Here is a 19,730-nt window from a genome sequence, read left to right on the forward strand (position 1 = left end):
GATATTCAGCGACAGCATACCAAGCAATACAACCATATTCAGTCAGTCTCCACTCTCCACTCTCCAGCTTTTTTGAAGTACATGGTTGAAATAATAGCAGTGACTGCGCTGTAACCCTCTTCTCCTGTAGAGGCAGTCTCGCGTTGTGAAGAAGTGTTTCGTCGCGGAAGAGATATATACCCGGAAGTAGTTGTCACTCGCCAGTCGCCAAACGTGTTTACTGCAGGTTTGTTGACGAGGTGAGCGGCTGTTTCCAGAACGTTCTAGATTCATATCTCCGAGAGAACAGTTTCGCAGCAGTTTCAGTTTGAGGCTGGGACATTTCTGAGGAGAGGGGTAACAATGTCTGTGATAGCAGAGGATAACGTGCGGGGCAGCCGGGAAGTATTCAAGGATTTCAGCGCGGACGACGAAGAGTCGCAACCTACCGAGATTGAGAGTCTGTGTATGAGCTGTTACGAGAACGGCGTCACCCGTCTGCTGCTCATCAGAATCCCCTTCTTCAGAGAAGTCATCATCAGCTCCTTCAGCTGTCCCAACTGCAACGAGTCCAACACGGAGATCCAGTCGGCGGGGCGTATACAGGACCAAGGTATTTGCTACATCCTGAAAGTACAGTCGAAGCAGGATTTGAACCGAGAGGTGGTTAAAGCAGACAGCGCGGCCGTCAGAATACCCGAAATTGAGTTTGAAATCCCCGCATTCACACAGAAGGGCTCCCTGTCGACCATCGAGGGCCTCTTGGACCGAGCGGTGTGCGGCTTGGAGCAGGAGCAGCCCGCAAGGAGGGCCGCGGACCCCGAAGTTGCCCAGAAAATAGACGAGTTCATCGAGAAATTGAAAAAGTTGAAAGAGGTGGAGGAAGAATTCACGTTGATCGTCGAGGATCCATCTGGTAACAGTTTTGTGGAGAATCCAGTGGCCCCCCAGAAGGATGAAGCTCTCACTGTCACCCGCTTTAAGCGGACTGCCCAGCAGGACATGCAGCTGGGAATCGCAGCTGGAGATGAGTTGGAAGAGGAGCCGGCTGGCAACGACCTGGACAGCATGCGCAACGAGGTCCTGAAGTTCAACACAAACTGTCCAAACTGCAACGCACCCGCTTCCACTAACATGAAGCTCGTACAGATCCCCCACTTCAAAGAGGTCATCATCATGGCCACCGTCTGCGATGAATGCGGACACAGGACAAATGAGGTGAAGTCCGGCGGAGCCACGGAGGCCCTGGCCACACGGATCACCCTGCGCATCACCGGCCCTTCAGATATGTCCAGAGACCTGCTGAAGTCTGAGACGTGCAGTGTGCTCATCCCCGAGCTGGAGTTCGAGTTGGGCATGGCGGCTCTGGGAGGCAAATTCACCACCGTGGAAGGACTGCTCGTGGACGTCAAGAATCTGATTGTTTCCAAAAACCCGTTCCTCTGTGGCGACAGCAGCTCTGGGGACAGAGTGGAGAAGCTGAAACTCTTCGGGAAGAAGCTTGACAAGATCATGGCTGGAGAAATGAATGTCCATTTAGTTCTCGATGACCCGGCCGGTAACAGTTACATCCAGAACGAGTACGCCCCAGACCCGGACCCTGAGATGAAGATCGAAAAATACACCCGCACCTTTGATCAGAACGAAGATCTGGGATTGAATGATATGATAACAGAGGGTTATGAAACACAGTGAATTGTGTACCACAAATAACGTTGTTTTCCCTCTCAAGTTTTAAGTTGGATGATGCAAATTATTATTAAACCTGGTGTAGGCCGCCTAATTATATTTCATTTTGAGGATTTGGGGTAATTTTTGTTAAGCACTAGCTATGTTGTTAACAATTTGGTATATAGGGAGGGACCTACTACTGCCTACTGTATGTGCTGATGACCACCGCAATATTGTTTTAAGTTTAAAAGTTTGTTAAATGTTAAATGTGAATAAAGTAAGGATACACAATCCATTTGTAATTCAGTGGACATTGTTGACTTTAAGCTATCACAAGTTCACAACACAAACACTGCAGGCTGAAGATGTATTCTAGCATTGCATAATAACCCACACATGTTCTTATGACGCTCCACAAGGTGGCGCCTTGTCACTACAGAATTTTGTTCCATAAAGCTTAAGTGCCCACAATGATGTGGTTATAAAGCAAACACTCCCATTTCGACAAGTTATGACAAATCTGATTTTTATTGGACATAAGTCATGACAATATTAAAATTAATGCTCTTCCAGAAGTAAAGATTTGAGTAAAAAATGTTCGCTTTGATATTTTTCAAGATTTGCACAAATGTTCACAATAAAAAAAATAGCAGATAGGCAAGCTTGTGATGCGGCACGTGCTGTGGGCTTCTTAATCATGTTTGAAGTGGTGAGTGATTGTGATGCTATATTCAAATATTTTAGTGGGGAAAGAAGGAATGCCAGCACTCAATGTCCTTTTCACATGTTTATTAATTCCTCTGACGAGCTAACGTACTCGTTTCGGCCACGTGGGCTTTCCTCGTCGTTGTCATGGTACCCCACAAGGACCCATGAAGCCAATGCTCCATAGAGTTTATCACGCCACACAGAGAATTTCTGATTTCTTTTTAACCCTCATCTTGGCCTTCTTGCATTTGAGGAAATGAGGTAATATACTAGCAATGCATTTGACAGGTTTATAAAGGTGGCATATATAAGTACTAAACATGATCTCTCAAAATTACCACAAGTTAAGAGTATTAGAATATATATTGTATTGTTGCAATTTGCAACCGAAGGTCGCAGTTAAATATGGAATCGAGCATTTCCCGTCAGTGTGTCGGGCACCATATATGGTGCCCAGGTCTAGTGACATGTGACATCATCTGGGATGGAGCTGGGATGGAGCCTCGAGTGGAGACTCGGCCTGATGCCATAGTAAATGCGACCTGCTGTCGCAGTTAAGTCCATATATGAAGATCCCTGATGTCATCACTATTGGCCAGCAACTCTATATCTGACCTCAAACCCTTAGATCTACATATATGGATATATTTCAGAACCTGTTCTGACATTCTTTTTTTTGTCAATTATGTTTTTATTGAACAGATTATAAATTATTACAAACATTATGATATTAAATACGAGAATGTCCCTGCTTGGGCCTCTACCACCCTTAGATCTCCATTTACTGTATGGAGCTGACCTGTTCTGACATTCCATGTTGATCTGACCTAATCAAACCCTGTACACTCAAGACATGCTCCTTATATGGCCAGTACAAAATTAATTCCATGTTGATCTGACCCCCCATGCCAAAGCGCTTGCCCAGCAGTCTGCCGTCAACGAGGTGGATGCGTGCACGTGATTCTCGCCCTCAGGCGCCGAATCTACTTGTAGCCATGGCATTTCCAATTGAAACGAAGTAGCAACTGTTCTAGAAAAGCAATAGATTGGCCCACTAAATCTGATTTATAACTGTATGAATTTCCTTTGGTCTGTAAAATAAACTATTTGAACAATACAAGAATAAGTTATTAATCTGATTCAACAATTTCCAATATTCTCCAAGGTTATGCCACTAAATTGCAGTTGTGCTCTGTGCTGTTGCCAACGTTACCTATTTCTCTATAGTGTTATGCTTATGGGAATAATACATTTTCAATTTCTTCTCCCTCACACCTATCTAGTTATTGTAGCAGTACTCTTGGCACAACTCATTGCATAGCAGTACATTCCAGATTGCAGGGAGCAGTTGATGATGGGCTGTTTCCAGGGAAAATACTAGTATACCAGTATTAGTACAACGATTAAAGAACAAACCAGTTATCTTTGTAGTGTTCCAAGTGCTCCAATTAACTACAAAACCCTTGTAGTGCTTACACAGCTGGAGCGTTTAATTGACTCATTGTCTCAGTTAAACTTAACACATCAGATTGTACTACAGTATGTACTAATGCTACTGAAGATAACTACATATTTAGCAGCTATTGTGCCAACTAGTGAAGTGACACCTCAGTGCGAGTGAGAATCCAGTAGGCCTACTGGGTAAGAGTAACTTGGAAGTTGGATGTAAATTTAAGTTCAGCATTTAATATTGTCATCATTCCTTCTCTTGTATCCATTAGCGTTTTTTTTTTTCTTTAAATTTTTATCCCACGATTTTGTAACCCAGTTTTTCTTTTCACCCAGTGCCAATTGTCTAATGTAATCCTGGGCGCTACACTTCCTCTGCCAACCTGGGGGGGCAGCGGACTGACCTCATGCCTCCTTCTATGCATGAGGAGTCCAAGCTGCTTCTTTTCACCTGACAGAGGGGAATTTCCCCGGCCGGACGTAGCGCGTGGAAGGGACACGTTATTCCGACCAGTTCCTTTCCCCTCCATCAGGCGCCCCGGCTGGCCAGGGGGAGGTAGTTTTAGAGACCAGGATTACTGCATGTTTTTGTGAGGGTATCTACCCTAGGGGACACGGGGAGAACATGCAAACTCCACACAGAAAGGCCCTATCGCCAACCCCCGCCTCGGGTACGGGCAATGATGACGCGGAGGAGGGAACACGCCGCCAGTGCCCACAGCGTCCCCAGCGGGAATAGAACCCAGGACCTTCTAGCTGTGAGGCGACAGCACTACCAACTGTGCCACCGTTCCCCTTATCCATTAGCGTTTTAGTAAGTTATTTGTGGTGTGTAGATGGAGGACACAGCAGCTGTACTGCAAAGACGAAGGCCAGAGAGGCCTCATGCATCACCAGTGATCCAGGTTATCTAATAGTCCTAATTAAAGTACAATAAAAGAGACAGATTTAACCTCAGGCATTAACAGAATCAAACCCTGGTGCTGTTCATCAGTGATAGCACTGCTTAACTTTCTCAGAGAGATCATATCACGTTAACCACCTAAGCCCAATATACTTAGTCCAAAATAGCTGATATTATATACATAATTGGTCACATTGTGAGCTTGTAGATCTACTATTTCTTACCAAATAGGGATGCCAAAATTGATGTGTTTAAGAAACAGCCACAGCTTACATGAAGAAACAACATCACAGAATAAAGTGGTGCTCAGGAAAACCATAGATTATATTTACTGATTAATCATACAGAAGTGATCATATAACAGGTATGCTTATCCCTCTGCTCTTTGATCAAGAAAAGCAACTGCTGCCCTTTTTAGGTGGCTATCCGCCATGAGTCATTCGGGGTTGAAATTGATAGCCTCTGTGCAACTGCTTTAGATTGTGTCTATAAACTGTGGGCACCAATGCCAAGATACCATTGAGTGTTTTGTTTGCTCTGCCACAGCATGATAGTGGCAGCTCGCCGGCTACGCTGAGTGTTCACCTTGGGGTTAAATCAGCGCCTCGGCTGACCCTGCAACTGTTTCAGCCACTCTTGGCTCTTCGGACTAGCGGCGATTAACTACGGTGGTGAGCTGACCACCGGAGCTGAAATAACGTTGAGCGGTGGTGAGTTAAGGCTCATTCATAGTCTAGATTTCCGGTGGTGAGGTGACCACCGAACTACAACATGACGTCACGAGCCGCGGTGAAGAGCAAACCACCGCAACCGCCCCAGCCCTTCTCTCTGTTTTTACTCACCACCGCTCAACTTTATTTCAGCTCCGGTGGTCACCTCACCACCGGAGCGGTGGTCAGCTCACCACCGAAAATCCAGACTATGAATAGGCCTTAAAAACAGAGAGAAGGGCTGGGGTGGTGGCGGTGGTTTTCTCTTCACCGCGGCTTGTGACGTCATGTTGTAGTTCAGTGGTCACCTCACCACTGAAAATCCATACTATGAATAATGCTTTAGGCCACTCAATGTCCACCTCAAAGCCCAGATACAGAGGCACGAAACTCTGTTCCTGGTGATTCACCCAGGCAGGTGGGCATGGTTTGGAGGTTAGGTTGAGGCATAGTTTCTATATAGGCAACCATGTGACGCCCACCTGGGCGAAACACCAAAGAAAGATCCTCTTCCAGACAGAGTAATGCTCTCTGAAACCAGTCCAGTGACACTTTTGTTGTGTAATGATGCTTAATCATACTTCCATGTTAATCCTAGTGGTCCTATTCAGGGCATGCCATAATAGACAAAGATTTGTTGAAAATTCAGTGAAAATAGCCAATCTACAAGCTTGTACTGTACTGCCTGTACTGGCTATTTTGATTGCTTTTTGTCGGAAAATATATTTTGTGTAGAGGGGAAAAGGGTGGAGGCCAAATACAGACCACTGGGAGAACCTTGTCAATATAGTATAGGCCTAGACTAGAGTTCAAGTGGTTAAGTATTAAGTATATTATATATGATTATATGAGACTGAGAATCTGTTAATAAAACAATATGAAATAGATTTTATGTGGCCCACAAACAGCAGTTGTCTCTTTGTGTCATCTGGGGAAGATGTAGAGGACTTTTCCTATCTCTGCTGGCTGTCCATGTGTAGAGTAGACAGTAAATTAACTGTCATTTTATGTGGTTGTATTGGGCTGTTCTGATCTAAATTAAGTTCATAGCTTGTATTCTAATCATTTAAAAGACTGAAATTAGATTTAGATGTGTAATTGATTTTCAGTTACCTTTAATGTCCATCCGTTTTTATATAGTCAGTAAACAGTAACGAAACAGTATATTTGCTGTGTGAGTTTTTTTTTTTTGATTGCACAAGAAAGGCATGGGACTTATTTCCATTCAGGTCCTCTACTCTCACAGTTAACAGATTAACAAGTTAAAAATACATTACAATACAAAACACACAGTAACATACAGTATATGTGTATACATGAAGCAAGTTCTCCATTATCTATCATAGACTAATAACCCTCTATAGACTATAGAAGTCTACTGTTTAAAAGACCAGTGTCAGTTTGACAATGGGTTTGAGGTTGTTCCATATTTAATGTTAAACCTCTAGATTGTCATTGTGCATGTGGCTTGAGGGGAATGGCAACCATGTTTTCAAAAGATGATGCGTTAGCGTTTCATTTAATGAAGGAAGATTTTTTTTTTTTTTTTAAACATATGTTTATTCATTTTCTTTATATTACAGAAATATTTTCAACAATTGACATATATTTTTCCCCCCCACATCCCTCTGGCAGCACAAATACAAACAAAATCTTAAAACGAAATGAATTGACAATAATAAATACAAAACAAAAATAAATAAATAATGACAAAACAAAAAATAAAACGAAAATAAAACACATTACATACAGTTAAACAGATTCACAATGTCCATCACAGTTCCCTACCCCCACCCCCCAGCTGACTACTCAGATAACCACTATACATCCAAAGCCTCTTCAATATCACCTCGCCTAATGAAGTTCAAGAAATTCTCCCATATCTTATAGAATACCTCAGGTTTCTTCCTAATTGCATAAGTTAGTTTTTCATGTGCCAAACTGGTTGTTAAATAATGAAGGAAGATTTAATGAAGAAAGCACGTTTCCAAACAGAAACAACCAACCTGCACATGCCTACATGTTGATTAACCTCTCAATGCTCTTGCTTACCCACAGAGGGGGCAGCTGAGACGGCTATCATTGGCGCAGCTCTGGAGGCAGTGGGCAGAAGATGTGGTAACAGTCAAACTTCCAAGAGACATGGGTGCTGGGTTGGCACTGTTCATGGCATAGGTGACAGACCACGGGTGATCATTTGCACAATACACATCTCACAGGTTATTCAAATTGGTGAATGCTCCCTTTGCCATTTGCAGATGGAGAGGGTGTCAAATAGTCGCAGAATTATTTTGAGTTCAAGTGCAAGTGCCTCAGTGGTCTTCAACTCTGAAGCTGAATAAAACATGAATTGCTAACTTTGATCAAGTCTACAAATGAAACAAACAATTCAAGTAGGTAACCAACTAGCTTGTTCTTTTCCTTACCTTCTCTGCCATGTCAGCAGCTGTGCTCAGAGCTGCAGTAGAAACAAAAACACATTCCATAGATTGCACAAAAGTAATATCAGCAACCTATGTGTTTGTTTAATGCCAACATGACAGGTGACAGCCACCTTCTGAGTCCACTCCTAAATGTGGGTTTAGTTTAGCCTGTCTACCAGAGGAGCTACTGTCTCACCGTTCACTGGTGCTATCAGCCACCCCAGCAGGAATGACAGCAATGTAGAAACTCTGCAATAGTGGCCGATGGGGAACGAACAGCAAGCAGCTGACAGAAAGGGGACAAAGGGGAGAGTGAAGGGGTCTCTTTTTTAAATATTTTCCCTCTGGAAAACCAAAGGTCTTTTGTGCACATTCAGAAGCAAACCTCAAAATAATTTCCTATTGAATGAGATCTGTGACACTAAATCTCTATTACAGTTGTTTTGTTGGCTAATATGAATTTGTAATTCAGTTTTGGTCATTTCCATATTGCTAATATTATGCCATTTGCATATTGAAAGTGTGTTGATGAATTTGATTCAGGTATACACTTTCAGGATTCCAATTCAGAAATATCGGTAGCTAAAAATAATTCAAGATTCCAATTCAAAAATAGCAGATCTACGAGCTTGAAACGCACCGCAGTTTGAGCTTGTAGATCAGCTATTTTTGACTATATGCATTGTGGCCCTCTGGAGTGAGTGTTCAAATATAGTGGCACTGGCACTCTCCATCATCAAAGTTTCCCAGCTGTGCCCGATCCAAAAACGAGTTATTATTTTAATAATTATGCAATAAAATTAAGATCTCACACAAGACAGAATAATTTGATAATATGCCACATACAGTTGAATGCAAGTTGCAAATTGCATTATGCAATACACCTGTGGCCCACTGCCCACAGGTGAAGTGGTTTGCAGTTCATTGCAGTTGGTTGATTGATAATACTCTAATGTGTGTAGTTCTTTATAGATCTAGACTCTTCTGCACCATGATTGAAGCATTTTCATCGATAATTTACATTCCTGATGTGCTGGTTGGTGCCTTGCATGGTTTCCGCCGCCATCGGTGTATGAATGTGTGTGAGTGGTGAATGGGTGAATGTAATGCACAATCTATGTAAAGCTCCTTGGATAAAGGCCCTATATAAATGCACCATTTACCATTTATAGGAGTGGTTGCACCACTAAAAAAAACACATACCTCATAACTATTGGCGTACTAAAAACCGTTAAATAACAGTCCCCAAGATGGAACATTAGAATAAGTTGTATACCGGTATCAATCATCTTGGTCTCTTTCCAATCGATTCCAGATATAGACAAGTCGATGAGTGCATCGATTGTGCTGCGGGTTATTATACTTCCTGTGTAGCATTTCCTCCTCCTTTTCTGCCAAATTTGTCAGTCATGGCTCCGATTGTGAGTACTAAAATATAATACTCTATGACTAAAATGTGTACATCCACAGTGTGTACTGTGTTCATTCTTGCTTGTCTTCTAAACACACAAGTGTGTATTTAGTGCACGTATATCAATACGTCTACTGCAGTAGTAAAAAGCTCTTTACTGATCTTTATTTACCTTGTTGGTTAAACCACGTTGGCTAAATGCTAATAGCCAGTAGAGGAGTAGAGGCTAGCGTCCACTCCGTCCAGTAACGGCAACTTGTGAGGAGGATACTTCGTCAACAACACTGAACTTTTACCTGTCGTACAACTAAGTGTTTTACTAAATTCATCAATCACTATAGACTCGTGCTGCTAAACTAATGCCAGTCTGTATTTTTGCTGAGCCAATGGATCATTGATTGATGGATGCATTTAATAACAGATTGGAGAATTACAGTACATTTCAAGCACAACTGTTAACTGTGGACGACACCATAAAGTATTAGTCCATTGGCTCAGCAAATCTAATATCAGCTGTCAGTAAGTTGTCTCTTGAATAGGAATGGAGCAGACGGCTATAGATCTAACAGTTTCTGACTGTTAAGAAGCTACATGATTATTTTGGTAGACTGTACTATACTATTTCAAGTGTGTGTGTGTGTGTGTGTGTGTGTGTGTGTGTGTGTGTGTGTCTTAACTGACTTTCCCTTTTCTATTTTTTACTTTGTTTACTAACTAGAAAAAGCCAGTGCTGAGGAAGCCAGTGCTGAGGAAGCCGGGTGGGAAGAAGAAAAAGCAGATCCTAAAGTACACATTGGACTGCACCCACCCTGTTGAGGATGGCATCATGGATGCTGCCAACTTTGTAAGCAGATTAGTTATGTTATTGTATTTCCATCTGATCTCTCCTACATAATGCATAGCAGCTGCAAAGCATCATCCCTTTGCACATTGCTGTCTATTGAGCACAGTTCAATCCTGTCTCTCACAAAATTGAATGGCTTCAATCAGGTCATGAACTAGCTATTCAATGATCCATTGTGTTTTTGATGTTCAAAAATAAAGCAACACAATCAGCTGCTACAGCTGTCACCTTATCATTTGGCACCGTATCTCAGTTTCTCACAAGTAAATATTGTGGGAAGTTCATTGTTTTTTCATTTCATTTTACAATAGTTGCTAAAATGCTGTGCTCTGCTGTACACATCTCTTTTCTACCCTAGGAGCAGTTTCTTCAGGAGCGCATTAAGGTGAATGGAAAAGCTGGAAACCTGGGCGGTGGTGTGGTGTCCATTGAGAGGAGCAAGAGCAAAATTGCTGTGAATTCTGAGGTTCCCTTCTCCAAGAGGTATAGCATTCACCTTTTTCATATGGCCCATAAGTCTTTTCATTTGTGTGTGCATAAGTTCTTCTTTCTCTTGCTGTGTTGGCAGTTTTGCAAGAGAAACAAGTGACCAGGTCTATGAAAACAACCACAAATGAAAATGGCTGATCTACAAGCTCACAGCGACACATTGTGAGGTTGTACATCTGTTATTTAAAAACACATTGAGAATAAATATAAATATTTTGAATATTTTAATAAAAAAGGCACAAAATATAGACAATTAATCTGGGGTTACTTGATGTGAAGAAATGTGGAAGCAAGCCCAAATAAGCAACTACTGTACACTTAAGAATCAAGCCCCAAAAAAACATCAACCAGCAACTACAAATAATTTATTTGCAAGTGTCTTTACAGAAAAAAACAAGTCAAAGGTTGCTTATAATTTTACATGTCGGATACAGCAAAATGTACACATTTATGTTTATTCATTGCTGCATCAATAAAAATAAAGTGTTAAAAAAAAGGTTGCTTATAATAAGCAGACATGGCAACGCGGCCTGAAGGAAGCAAAGCACACACACAAGGAGCCCCAGTGCCTTGGCGGGGAAAAACGTGGATAGCATGAACTGAATTTCTAATGGATTTAACGGACCATACCATTGGTCTGGCATGTTAAACATATTGGCTACTACTCATGGTACACTTGACGTCGCTGCCAACTTTTCCTAAGCTAGTTAGTTGAATTATTGTGGAAGCTATTGAATTATACTATGGAAATCTACTTGAAGGAATACTTGCTTGATTATAGTCAATCCAACACGCCCGATATAATTGCATGGTGGTTTGTCAATGTTGGAGACATGATGTGTATTGTCACTATTGTGTTCAGTATGGTCAAGACTGTACAATAGTGCTGCCAGAATTGGCCAAAAATGATATTTGAATATTCCTTTTAAAACACCACAAATGATTTTGAATGTCGAATGTATATGATTTTAATATGAATATGATGTGAATATACACTAGGGGCAGCAAAGTTTAAAAAAAGTAGGGCCGAACCGGGTGAGTCGGGCAGACACAAGGCCCTTTGCTGCATGTCCTCCTCCATCTCACTGTCTCCTTTTAAACTCTGAATTGTTTAAACTCTGTTAGCCCATAAATTTAATTTAGATGTCATGTCACCAGACTAGCCCCTTTTGCGACCCTCAGTTGCCCGTTGTATTTTGGACAGCAGTACCCTAGGGTCCCTTACAAGTTAATCCACTCTCTCCAATAGACGCAGCTGTACCACTGTCTGTTCATGGACAGCCGCAGGGTCCGTGCAACTCGCTGCAACTTTACCAACTTGTGATCTTTGCAATCTTCTTTGTTTGTTTGTCACGTCCCGAACCCATTCTCTCGTGAAATATCCTGTAGCCTACAGTGCAGTGTTATGGGCTTCTATCTCTTTGAGACCACGTCTGTCCACAGAACATCTTTACGCTGCGTAATAATGGAGTGTATACGTTGGTTAGACATAATAGTTGACAGGCATTAGTCCGACAACACAGTCGCTCCCAACATGCGTGGCCAGTTACAACTAACCTGTGGCCGCTTAAAACTCACCTGTGGTTCCCTACATGCAGGTTAAAACTAACCTGTTGCAGGTTTAAAACTAACCCGTGGCTCTCGACATGCATGGAAGGTTAAAACCACCTGTGGCTTCCTGTGAAGTTAGGTTTAGGGTTTGGGCTTTGGCTAGGGTGTCGGACTAATGCCCGTCGGACCAAACACATGCACGTGATGTAATAATGCCTTCTCCTTCTTCGTGTGCCAAATGCCAACTTCTTCATTCCACAATGGCACATTCTTTGGTTTTTCCCCGATATTGTATGCAATTGCATTCACACCTGCGGTGACCCGCCTTCCGGTGCGCTTGGAAGCGAATCAAAACCAATTTGTGAATTTGTTTGTTTGATCAGCACTTTAATTCAAATGAGCTCTGCCCAATTCACCCTGCCCAAACGAAGCGCACTTTCCAACAATACGCTCCAGGATTATTTTTAATCACAGTAAAACATCATGGTATGAATCTGCCCTTATAGCTGGGGGCGCACTTGTAAAGATTTGGCTTTTGGTGACTAGAGAGAGGGGAGTTGCACCACTCAGTTCACACGGGTGTTATTTTTCCTAAACTTTTAGTATGATATTTAGCACACCCAATAGTAACATAATCCATTTACAAATCTATTTTATCAATTATTTTGGTTTACAACCATAGCTATATGTATCTAATATTTGAGTCTGTGCAAACAACTTCGCCCCCAGCTATTAGTGTAAAGGGAGAAAAAGCAGCAGACCAAGTGTAGAATTGTGATGATTTGAATATGAAGGAATGAAGGATCCCAATGGAAATGGTTTTTATCATTTTAGCAGACCTTGTATTGAACTGTACTTTCCTGTGCTTGTTTCTGCAAACTGTTAATAAAGTATTCAATCAATCAAAGAGCCCTTGGGGGCCCCGGTCAGCTAACCGGCCCGGTAACAAGATGTGTTGGAGGAAGGCCCCTCTCTATCTTGATTGGATAAAGGATGGGCACGAAACCTACGCTTTTTTTTAATCCCAGGGGGTAACTAGGTACAGGGAGGAACTCCTTATATGGTCAGCACACTCTATAGTAGGGAGGATTATAAAAAAAAAAAAAAGTGATTTTTGAATTAAGTGAAATCACTGAATATACCTTTAAGGGCTTAGCTCATTACTGAACCTGCCACACATGTCGTGAGCCACGGGTGATTTTTAACCCACAGCACGGGTTTGTCTGACTAATGACTGTAAGAATGTTGATAGGCCTATGTCTAACCAATGTATTACCCCCCATTATGGGAACGTGCTTGACATTAAGGCCTTTAAATTTCATTATTTGAACGTGCTTGACATTAAGGCCTTATTAATTTCATCTATTGAAATGTGTTTTGTTTAATTACTGACATCCAAAATAAATATGACTGCTAACAGACACCATGCCAACACAGGACTGACATTTTATACACAATTAACCAATGTCAAAATATTACATGGTTCAACCGTTTTAATTGCTAGCTCTTGACTCACTCTTGACTCAAGATGATGTGAACCGTGCTGGCCTTGCTAGATTTGTTTGCATACTTAGAAATACTAACGAGACCAGCACGATTGCAGAAGGGGGACAGAATGGGCTCAGTTCAGCCGTATTGACGTCTCTTTCTCCAAGTCTTGAGAAAACTTTCTGACCTCGTCAGATTACCCGATACAATTAGAATGCACACTAACACCATATCAGATCAGCACAACAAAACAAAACCATCTATTCTTTTTATCGATTCTAGATGGCTCACCTTTCGCTGTACTGTACTTGTACTGTACATTGACAATAAATTTAATCTCATCATCTCATCTCACCCCCTACAGTACATACAGAGCGGACGCCATAAATAAGGCTGAGCAATTACTGCATTACCGTTAGTTATTTACTGTAAAATATTTTATACAGTTGACAATAAAGTACAGTTATGTCTGATTGAGGTTAAGACCTTTTTTACTTTCTCCCCATCTGCCAACAGATACTTGAAATATCTCACCAAGAAGTACCTGAAGAAGAATAACCTGAGGGATTGGCTGCGGGTGGTCGCCAACACTAAGGAAAGCTATGAGCTTCGCTACTTCCAGATCAACCAGGACGAGGAGGAAGAGGAGGATGAAGATTAAACTTTTAATACAAAACTTTTAATAAAAAAATATAAAAGACAAAAAGAGGTATTTTCTGGTGTGTTCCGCCCTTTTCATTAGTAAATGTTGTCATACAGTAGCAGAACAGCAACTACATTTCTACAGGATGATTTTTTATTTAAAAGAACCCATTTTGTGAGTCATGTGTGTACCAGTAAATTAACACGGTAATTAATTAATTATACGTTTACCTTAGTTTGAATTGTGATAGAAAGGTGCAACTGTTGGAAGTGTGACGTCTCTGGGGTACCCTGACTGAGCCTGGTAACCTTGACAACACTGCTGTGCCACTCTGGTACAGTGGTACAGGCAGTACTCTGCTCTCAGTAGCTAATTGGCAGACTTGCTATTTTCCCTGCCAGTACCCTACCAAGAAATTAAGTTTGGGAAAGTAGTTGTGGCTGTGAGAGTCAACAGGTTCGTTTGTAGTTGCCCCCCACCCACCTGACAAGTCATGGCGCATGTCAGAAAATGTTGTAGTTTGCATAAAACCTTAATCACTGAAAACTACCTTGAGATAATTTCCCACATTGTTATGTTATATGGCAAAACTTTTCTAATTTCATATCCCACAACTATGGCATTGTCATTGTGCAAGTGTCTGAGGGAGAAGTTTATATCAGATTTCTTGTGTAACCCTCCAATTCTATGGACTTGCAAGTTGCAAAATAAAATGTGCAGACGTAGGCTACGACAGGCGAGAGCAGTGTGTGCGCCAAACTGGCCCCGACGTCGCCGGTGCTTGTACATACTACTAGTTGAAGCGGTAACTAGGGGAGCATGACTAACTAGTTGTGCTTGGTGAAATTATGGGATGGATTGTCATGGCAACAGACCAGACGTCACTATCTGGGCATGTGTGTTCCATTTTTGCCTTTCTTATTTTCAGACTGGAAGACTTGGATACAGAACTGTGGGGGGAAATTTATTTATTTTATGTTGTCTTTGCGAGGAAACCAGTTTTACAGCAAAAAAAGAAAAATACATTTTTTCTTATTTGAACGAGGAAAATATTCTCCTGTGGTTGGCGAAAGGAACAGGCTGCGGCATCTGGAGGGTTAACTTTCAGTATTGTCAGCCTAAAGGCTTTTGGGGGGTATGAGATAAAGATGCCGGGGTCGCTGAGTAATGAAGACGAGGGACAAGACGACATGGATTTTGAAGACGATGTGCCAGGTGAGGGGAAGGAAGGGGAGGCGGGCTGTCCTTCACATATTTAGCGCCGCTACGCCTTGAATGCGGGGAAAAGGGCTTGTCCTGCGTTCTTCACAGCACAGGGAGAGGAGGAGGAGGGGTGGGGTGCAAGAAGCACAGTCATGCTTATTATTTTTACACGACCTAGTGTCTTACAGGGGGGTACGGGTCTTATTTAGCCCGTCCGCCGGAGTCCACAGCGTGCATTTGGGCGTATATGGAACCACTTGGTCCGGAGGAAAAACATGCATGGTCAAGGATCGCATCCGATCACGAATTGCAATTGTTATAGCTATATTCTTAAACATTCGTAGGGTAGACTGTTTACTCAGTTAAGACCCAACTTTGTCCAAAACCCTCTCCAGAGATCTGACTTCCAGTAGCTTGGTCTGTTGTGAGTGATATTTCTCCCCCATTGCCTAGGCTATGCTGTATAACATGAACTTGTTAACGTTCGCTTTTGGAACAACATGTTAAACATGGACATATTATAGGCTAGTCGGCGACAGCACAAGTGTCCTTTATTTTTGCTTTTATTAAAAGCGAAATCATGTTCATATCGTATGGTTCTTTTCACATATTGGCCTAATTAGGCCATTAGGAGGATGACAGGATGCTCTGACTTGAGGTTTTCCTCCACCATTGGTCGCAGAGGTGTGAACTGAAAGCCACGTGTATACAGTAAACATTGCTTATCAAGTGTCCAGTCAGTGCCGCCGTACTCTTCACTCTGTTCAATGTTAGCTCCAAGCCTCCATCCATACAGCCTCCTAGGTCACTGTTTTTGAATTTGAAATGCCCGGTAGAATATACAATTAAGTGAAGTAGCTTCACTATAGCTTGGTTTGCACAAGTGACAGAACTGTAAAATATCTTATCTGTCAAGTGACAAGTCACAAAGTTATGTCTACACACTATCAGCCATGTCGCAGGTGGCTCTATTTGTGAAGCTGTAGCCTATCTTATTATTTTAGTTTGGTAAATTGTAAATACGAACCCCACTTTGGGAACCACTGACCTAGGCTATAGGGTTAGATCCTTTAGTTTAGAATAACCTGGAATCTTCTGGATTGTCACTTTGTGACTTATCTTTTCTGCAAGGTAGCTGCATGGGAGTAAATTACTGCCTATCACACTCTGGCAAACTGCAAGTGGCATGGGACATTTACTATGCTGGTTATGATGGTGTTCTGAGCCTACTCAGCCTAACTCATAAATCACTCCATCCATCTCTGGCTAGTCTTAAATCTGTAAGGATACTTTTCATGGGCTGTGTCAGTGACTGCTTGTGATGAAGTGACTTCACTTAAGGATTGCCCTCCCCCTGACAGTCATCATTAGGCCTATATGGCAGTGTCAGTTCAAGTTATTGGGATCAATAAATTAATCACTTTTTAAGCTCCTGCTGCTTGCTTTGAATGTTGATTGATTTGTCAGTAGTTTGATGCCAAAGGGCAGATTTTTTGAGTGGTGCAACCACTCCAAGGAACAGCAATGTCCGTGTTCACCTATGTGTTCACCTATGTGTCTATGTGTTCACCTATGTGTCTGTGTGACGTTAATGAGCACGAGTATGACTATTAGTACCAGTAGGGGCACTGTTGTGCCAGAAACAGAGAGAGAGAGTGCTGCATTGTTGCCTGCTAATGAGAGAGGGGGGGGGGAATGCACCACTCAGTTCACACAGGTGTGATATTTTAATGTTCTCGCTAATTCATCTCATAAGTGTCAAAGTTGTGTTTGTGTGTGTGTGTGTGTGTGTGTGTGTGTGTGTGTGTGTGTGTGTGTGTGTGTGTGTGTGTGTGTGAGAGAGAGAGAGAGAGAGTGGGTGTGAAGGTTATGGAAACTACAGTGTGCAGGGAAAGTTGACAATGCAATGTTCTTTCCTACTGTTGCACTACAGCGTATTAAATGTGTCTTTTTCAGAAGCAAAGATATTGCGTTATTGATGGAAAAAATTGTGATTGGACATCATGGTTATTGGTGCAAAAGTAGTGATGATTGTAACCTGTTTTCCAAGCTTTTTGATTACAGTTAACACAATTCGAACCATCCGAGTACTGTGAAGATATTACACAATGTGATTGATCTTTGATTTCTATCTTAAGTTCTACCCATGCACATATAAACCAGTAGGCTACAGTAACATAATGTTTGTATGCACCATGCCTTTAATAAGCCAGAGAAGGGGGGGTGGGTGTTTAGCTGTTGAGGCATATGCCTGCCAGCTCTTGCCTGGGGTACTGATATGCGTCCCTGAGTTCTTGGTGGAACTGACTATATGGCAGGTGAGTAAGATATTTGTGTGATTAATTTTGAATGAAGACATTGTCATGTCACCATCAGTCACATTCGCTTTGTGTCTACCATGGAAATCCAGCTTCTTTAAATTTTGCATAGATGTTGCACAACAGAGCTGGCCTTTACACAATATGTAACAGAGTAATCTAACCATAAATGCGCTACGTCTCTGTCTGCGTAAGTGTGTGTGTGTGTGTGTGTGTGTGTGTGTGTGTGTGTGTGTGTGTGTGCGGTTGTAATGCACGTAACTCGAGAACCGTTTGCCCCACCGACTTCAAATTCTACACACGCGTTCCACACCCCCACAGGGAGTGCAGTGCCCGGTATTGAGTCAGTCGGACCCACGGTTGTCCACAAACACCACAAAAGGCTCTGGTCAGGCTCTGCCAGTGGGCCTAATTAGCCCAAGTGCTCTCACCTGTGGAATTTCCAGCCTCTGCCTCAGCCAATTGATTGCCATGGCAACCCACACCTGCCATTTTATTACTTAACCACTCAACTTTTCACAGTCAGTTTGCACTCTTCAGACACAGGCAGACTGGCAGATACAGAGATCTCCATGTGGGACACAGACAGATAGTTAAAACGTGTGCTATGACAAGTTAATAACGGGTATTATTAGGTTCCCAAGTTGCATTGTTTTCAAGTAGACCGGTGGCCGACGGGCACACGTACAGGTGTAATTATTGGAGGCAAGCAATCACATCACTTTGCCTTGCCTGGTTGCCCTTCTAGGATGGAGATGTTTTTAGGGCAATATACAGTGTAGATGGTCAAGATATACAATTATCCACATTAATCCTGGCATCCCTATTTTAGGCAAATTTCACAAAATTGTAACTTTATTTTCAAAATATTTTCTAAATTAAATAAAATCTATTTTTCACGTGTCGCGAGCTTGTAGATTGTCTCTTTGCTACAATGCAATCCAACAATGTTTCAACAAAGTACAGCACTTGAGCACTACTGTGCCTTTGCATCGCTCCAGTATAATATAAATACGGTATGTGAACCGTCATTGGTTATTATATCACAGACTGAGTCTAATATCACAAATCCTTTTTTATTTGCTCTGGGCTTACACCACGATGGCCCCATCCTTTCTTTGTGTTTTCTTTTGTAATTGTTTTGTACTTGACTGAAATTGAAAGATTATCATGGGCTTTTGTGTGCCTACAAATGCTATCCCCAATTGGAAAAGTAGCTATTTTTGGCTCCCTCACTGTGAAAGTTGACACCATTTTTCCCCGCTGCGCGTGCATGTAGCTGATACAGAAAGGATGCGTTCTTGGGTCCATTTGCGGATGCTGCGGTTTGAGCTGTTTGCTAATTGTTTCATTGGCCATCTATTACATGCATTACTTTCTTATCATCCTTTTACACGGTCAAATACGTCCATAACAGAGTACATTTTAATAGCACTATTTATACTATGTCCCTTCATCATCTTAACGACCAAGATTTCTAATAATAGTGCAAGAGTGTCTTTGTCAAAAAAGGCAGTTGAAGACAGAGCTACTACAAGCACTTAACCAATGAGGAAGAGAGCTTTTTTGGCTCTCATCTCTTCTTTCCTCTGTGGCGGGCGGTCTGGGCAACACTAAGTGGGCATTTCCACACGGGGGCTGTCATAGAAAAGGGCTAATGTGTTTTCCTGTAAACCTCTGGTTTTCTCACCAGGGAGCCGCTCATGAATCTCCCCTATAATGGATGGTGCCAGTGGCCGAGCCCTTGCAGGAAGGTCATGGCAGCGTTACTAGTGTCCCCCATGCACTTCACTGAGGGCATGTGGGCCAACAGTAGCTTCAGTCCTCTTCCAAACAGCACCTGGTGCCAAGTGCCCCTGAGCCACAGGACAGAATGACACCCCCTCCCGCCTACTCACTCACACACACACACACACACACACACACACACACACACACA

General features: G+C 42.3%; 3 protein-coding genes across 5 annotated transcripts in view; all 3 read left to right on the forward strand.

Moving 5' to 3' along the window:
- The first annotated feature begins 218 nt into the window (after window positions 1-218).
- LOC308324929 (zinc finger protein ZPR1-like) lies at window positions 219-1,941 on the forward strand. Its single transcript, XM_080777274.1, has one exon. The coding sequence runs from the start codon at window positions 343-345 to the stop codon at window positions 1,672-1,674; it is 1,332 nt and encodes a 443-aa protein (XP_080633400.1). The 5' UTR covers window positions 219-342; the 3' UTR covers window positions 1,675-1,941.
- A 7,246-nt stretch (window positions 1,942-9,187) lies between these two features.
- rpl22 (ribosomal protein L22) lies at window positions 9,188-14,333 on the forward strand. The gene is made up of 4 exons (XM_080780856.1): window positions 9,188-9,265; window positions 9,974-10,099; window positions 10,458-10,582; window positions 14,144-14,333. Exons 1-4 carry the CDS (start codon window positions 9,254-9,256, stop codon window positions 14,286-14,288), a joined length of 408 nt encoding a protein of 135 aa, XP_080636982.1. The 5' UTR covers window positions 9,188-9,253; the 3' UTR covers window positions 14,289-14,333.
- Window positions 14,334-15,274: 941 nt separating this feature from the next.
- chd5 (chromodomain helicase DNA binding protein 5) overlaps window positions 15,275-19,730 on the forward strand; it is a 47,751-nt gene continuing 43,295 nt past the window's right edge. For all 3 annotated transcript variants that reach the window (XM_080787120.1, XM_080787121.1, XM_080787123.1), the window contains exon 1: window positions 15,275-15,485. In XM_080787120.1, the coding sequence (XP_080643246.1) occupies window positions 15,419-15,485 (67 nt within the window). In that variant the 5' untranslated portion in view covers window positions 15,275-15,418. The remainder of the gene's footprint in view (window positions 15,486-19,730) is intronic.

This window comes from Protomyctophum bolini (genome assembly GCF_963924005.1).
Source record: "Protomyctophum bolini genome assembly, chromosome: 2".
NCBI lineage: Eukaryota > Metazoa > Chordata > Actinopteri > Myctophiformes > Myctophidae > Protomyctophum > Protomyctophum bolini.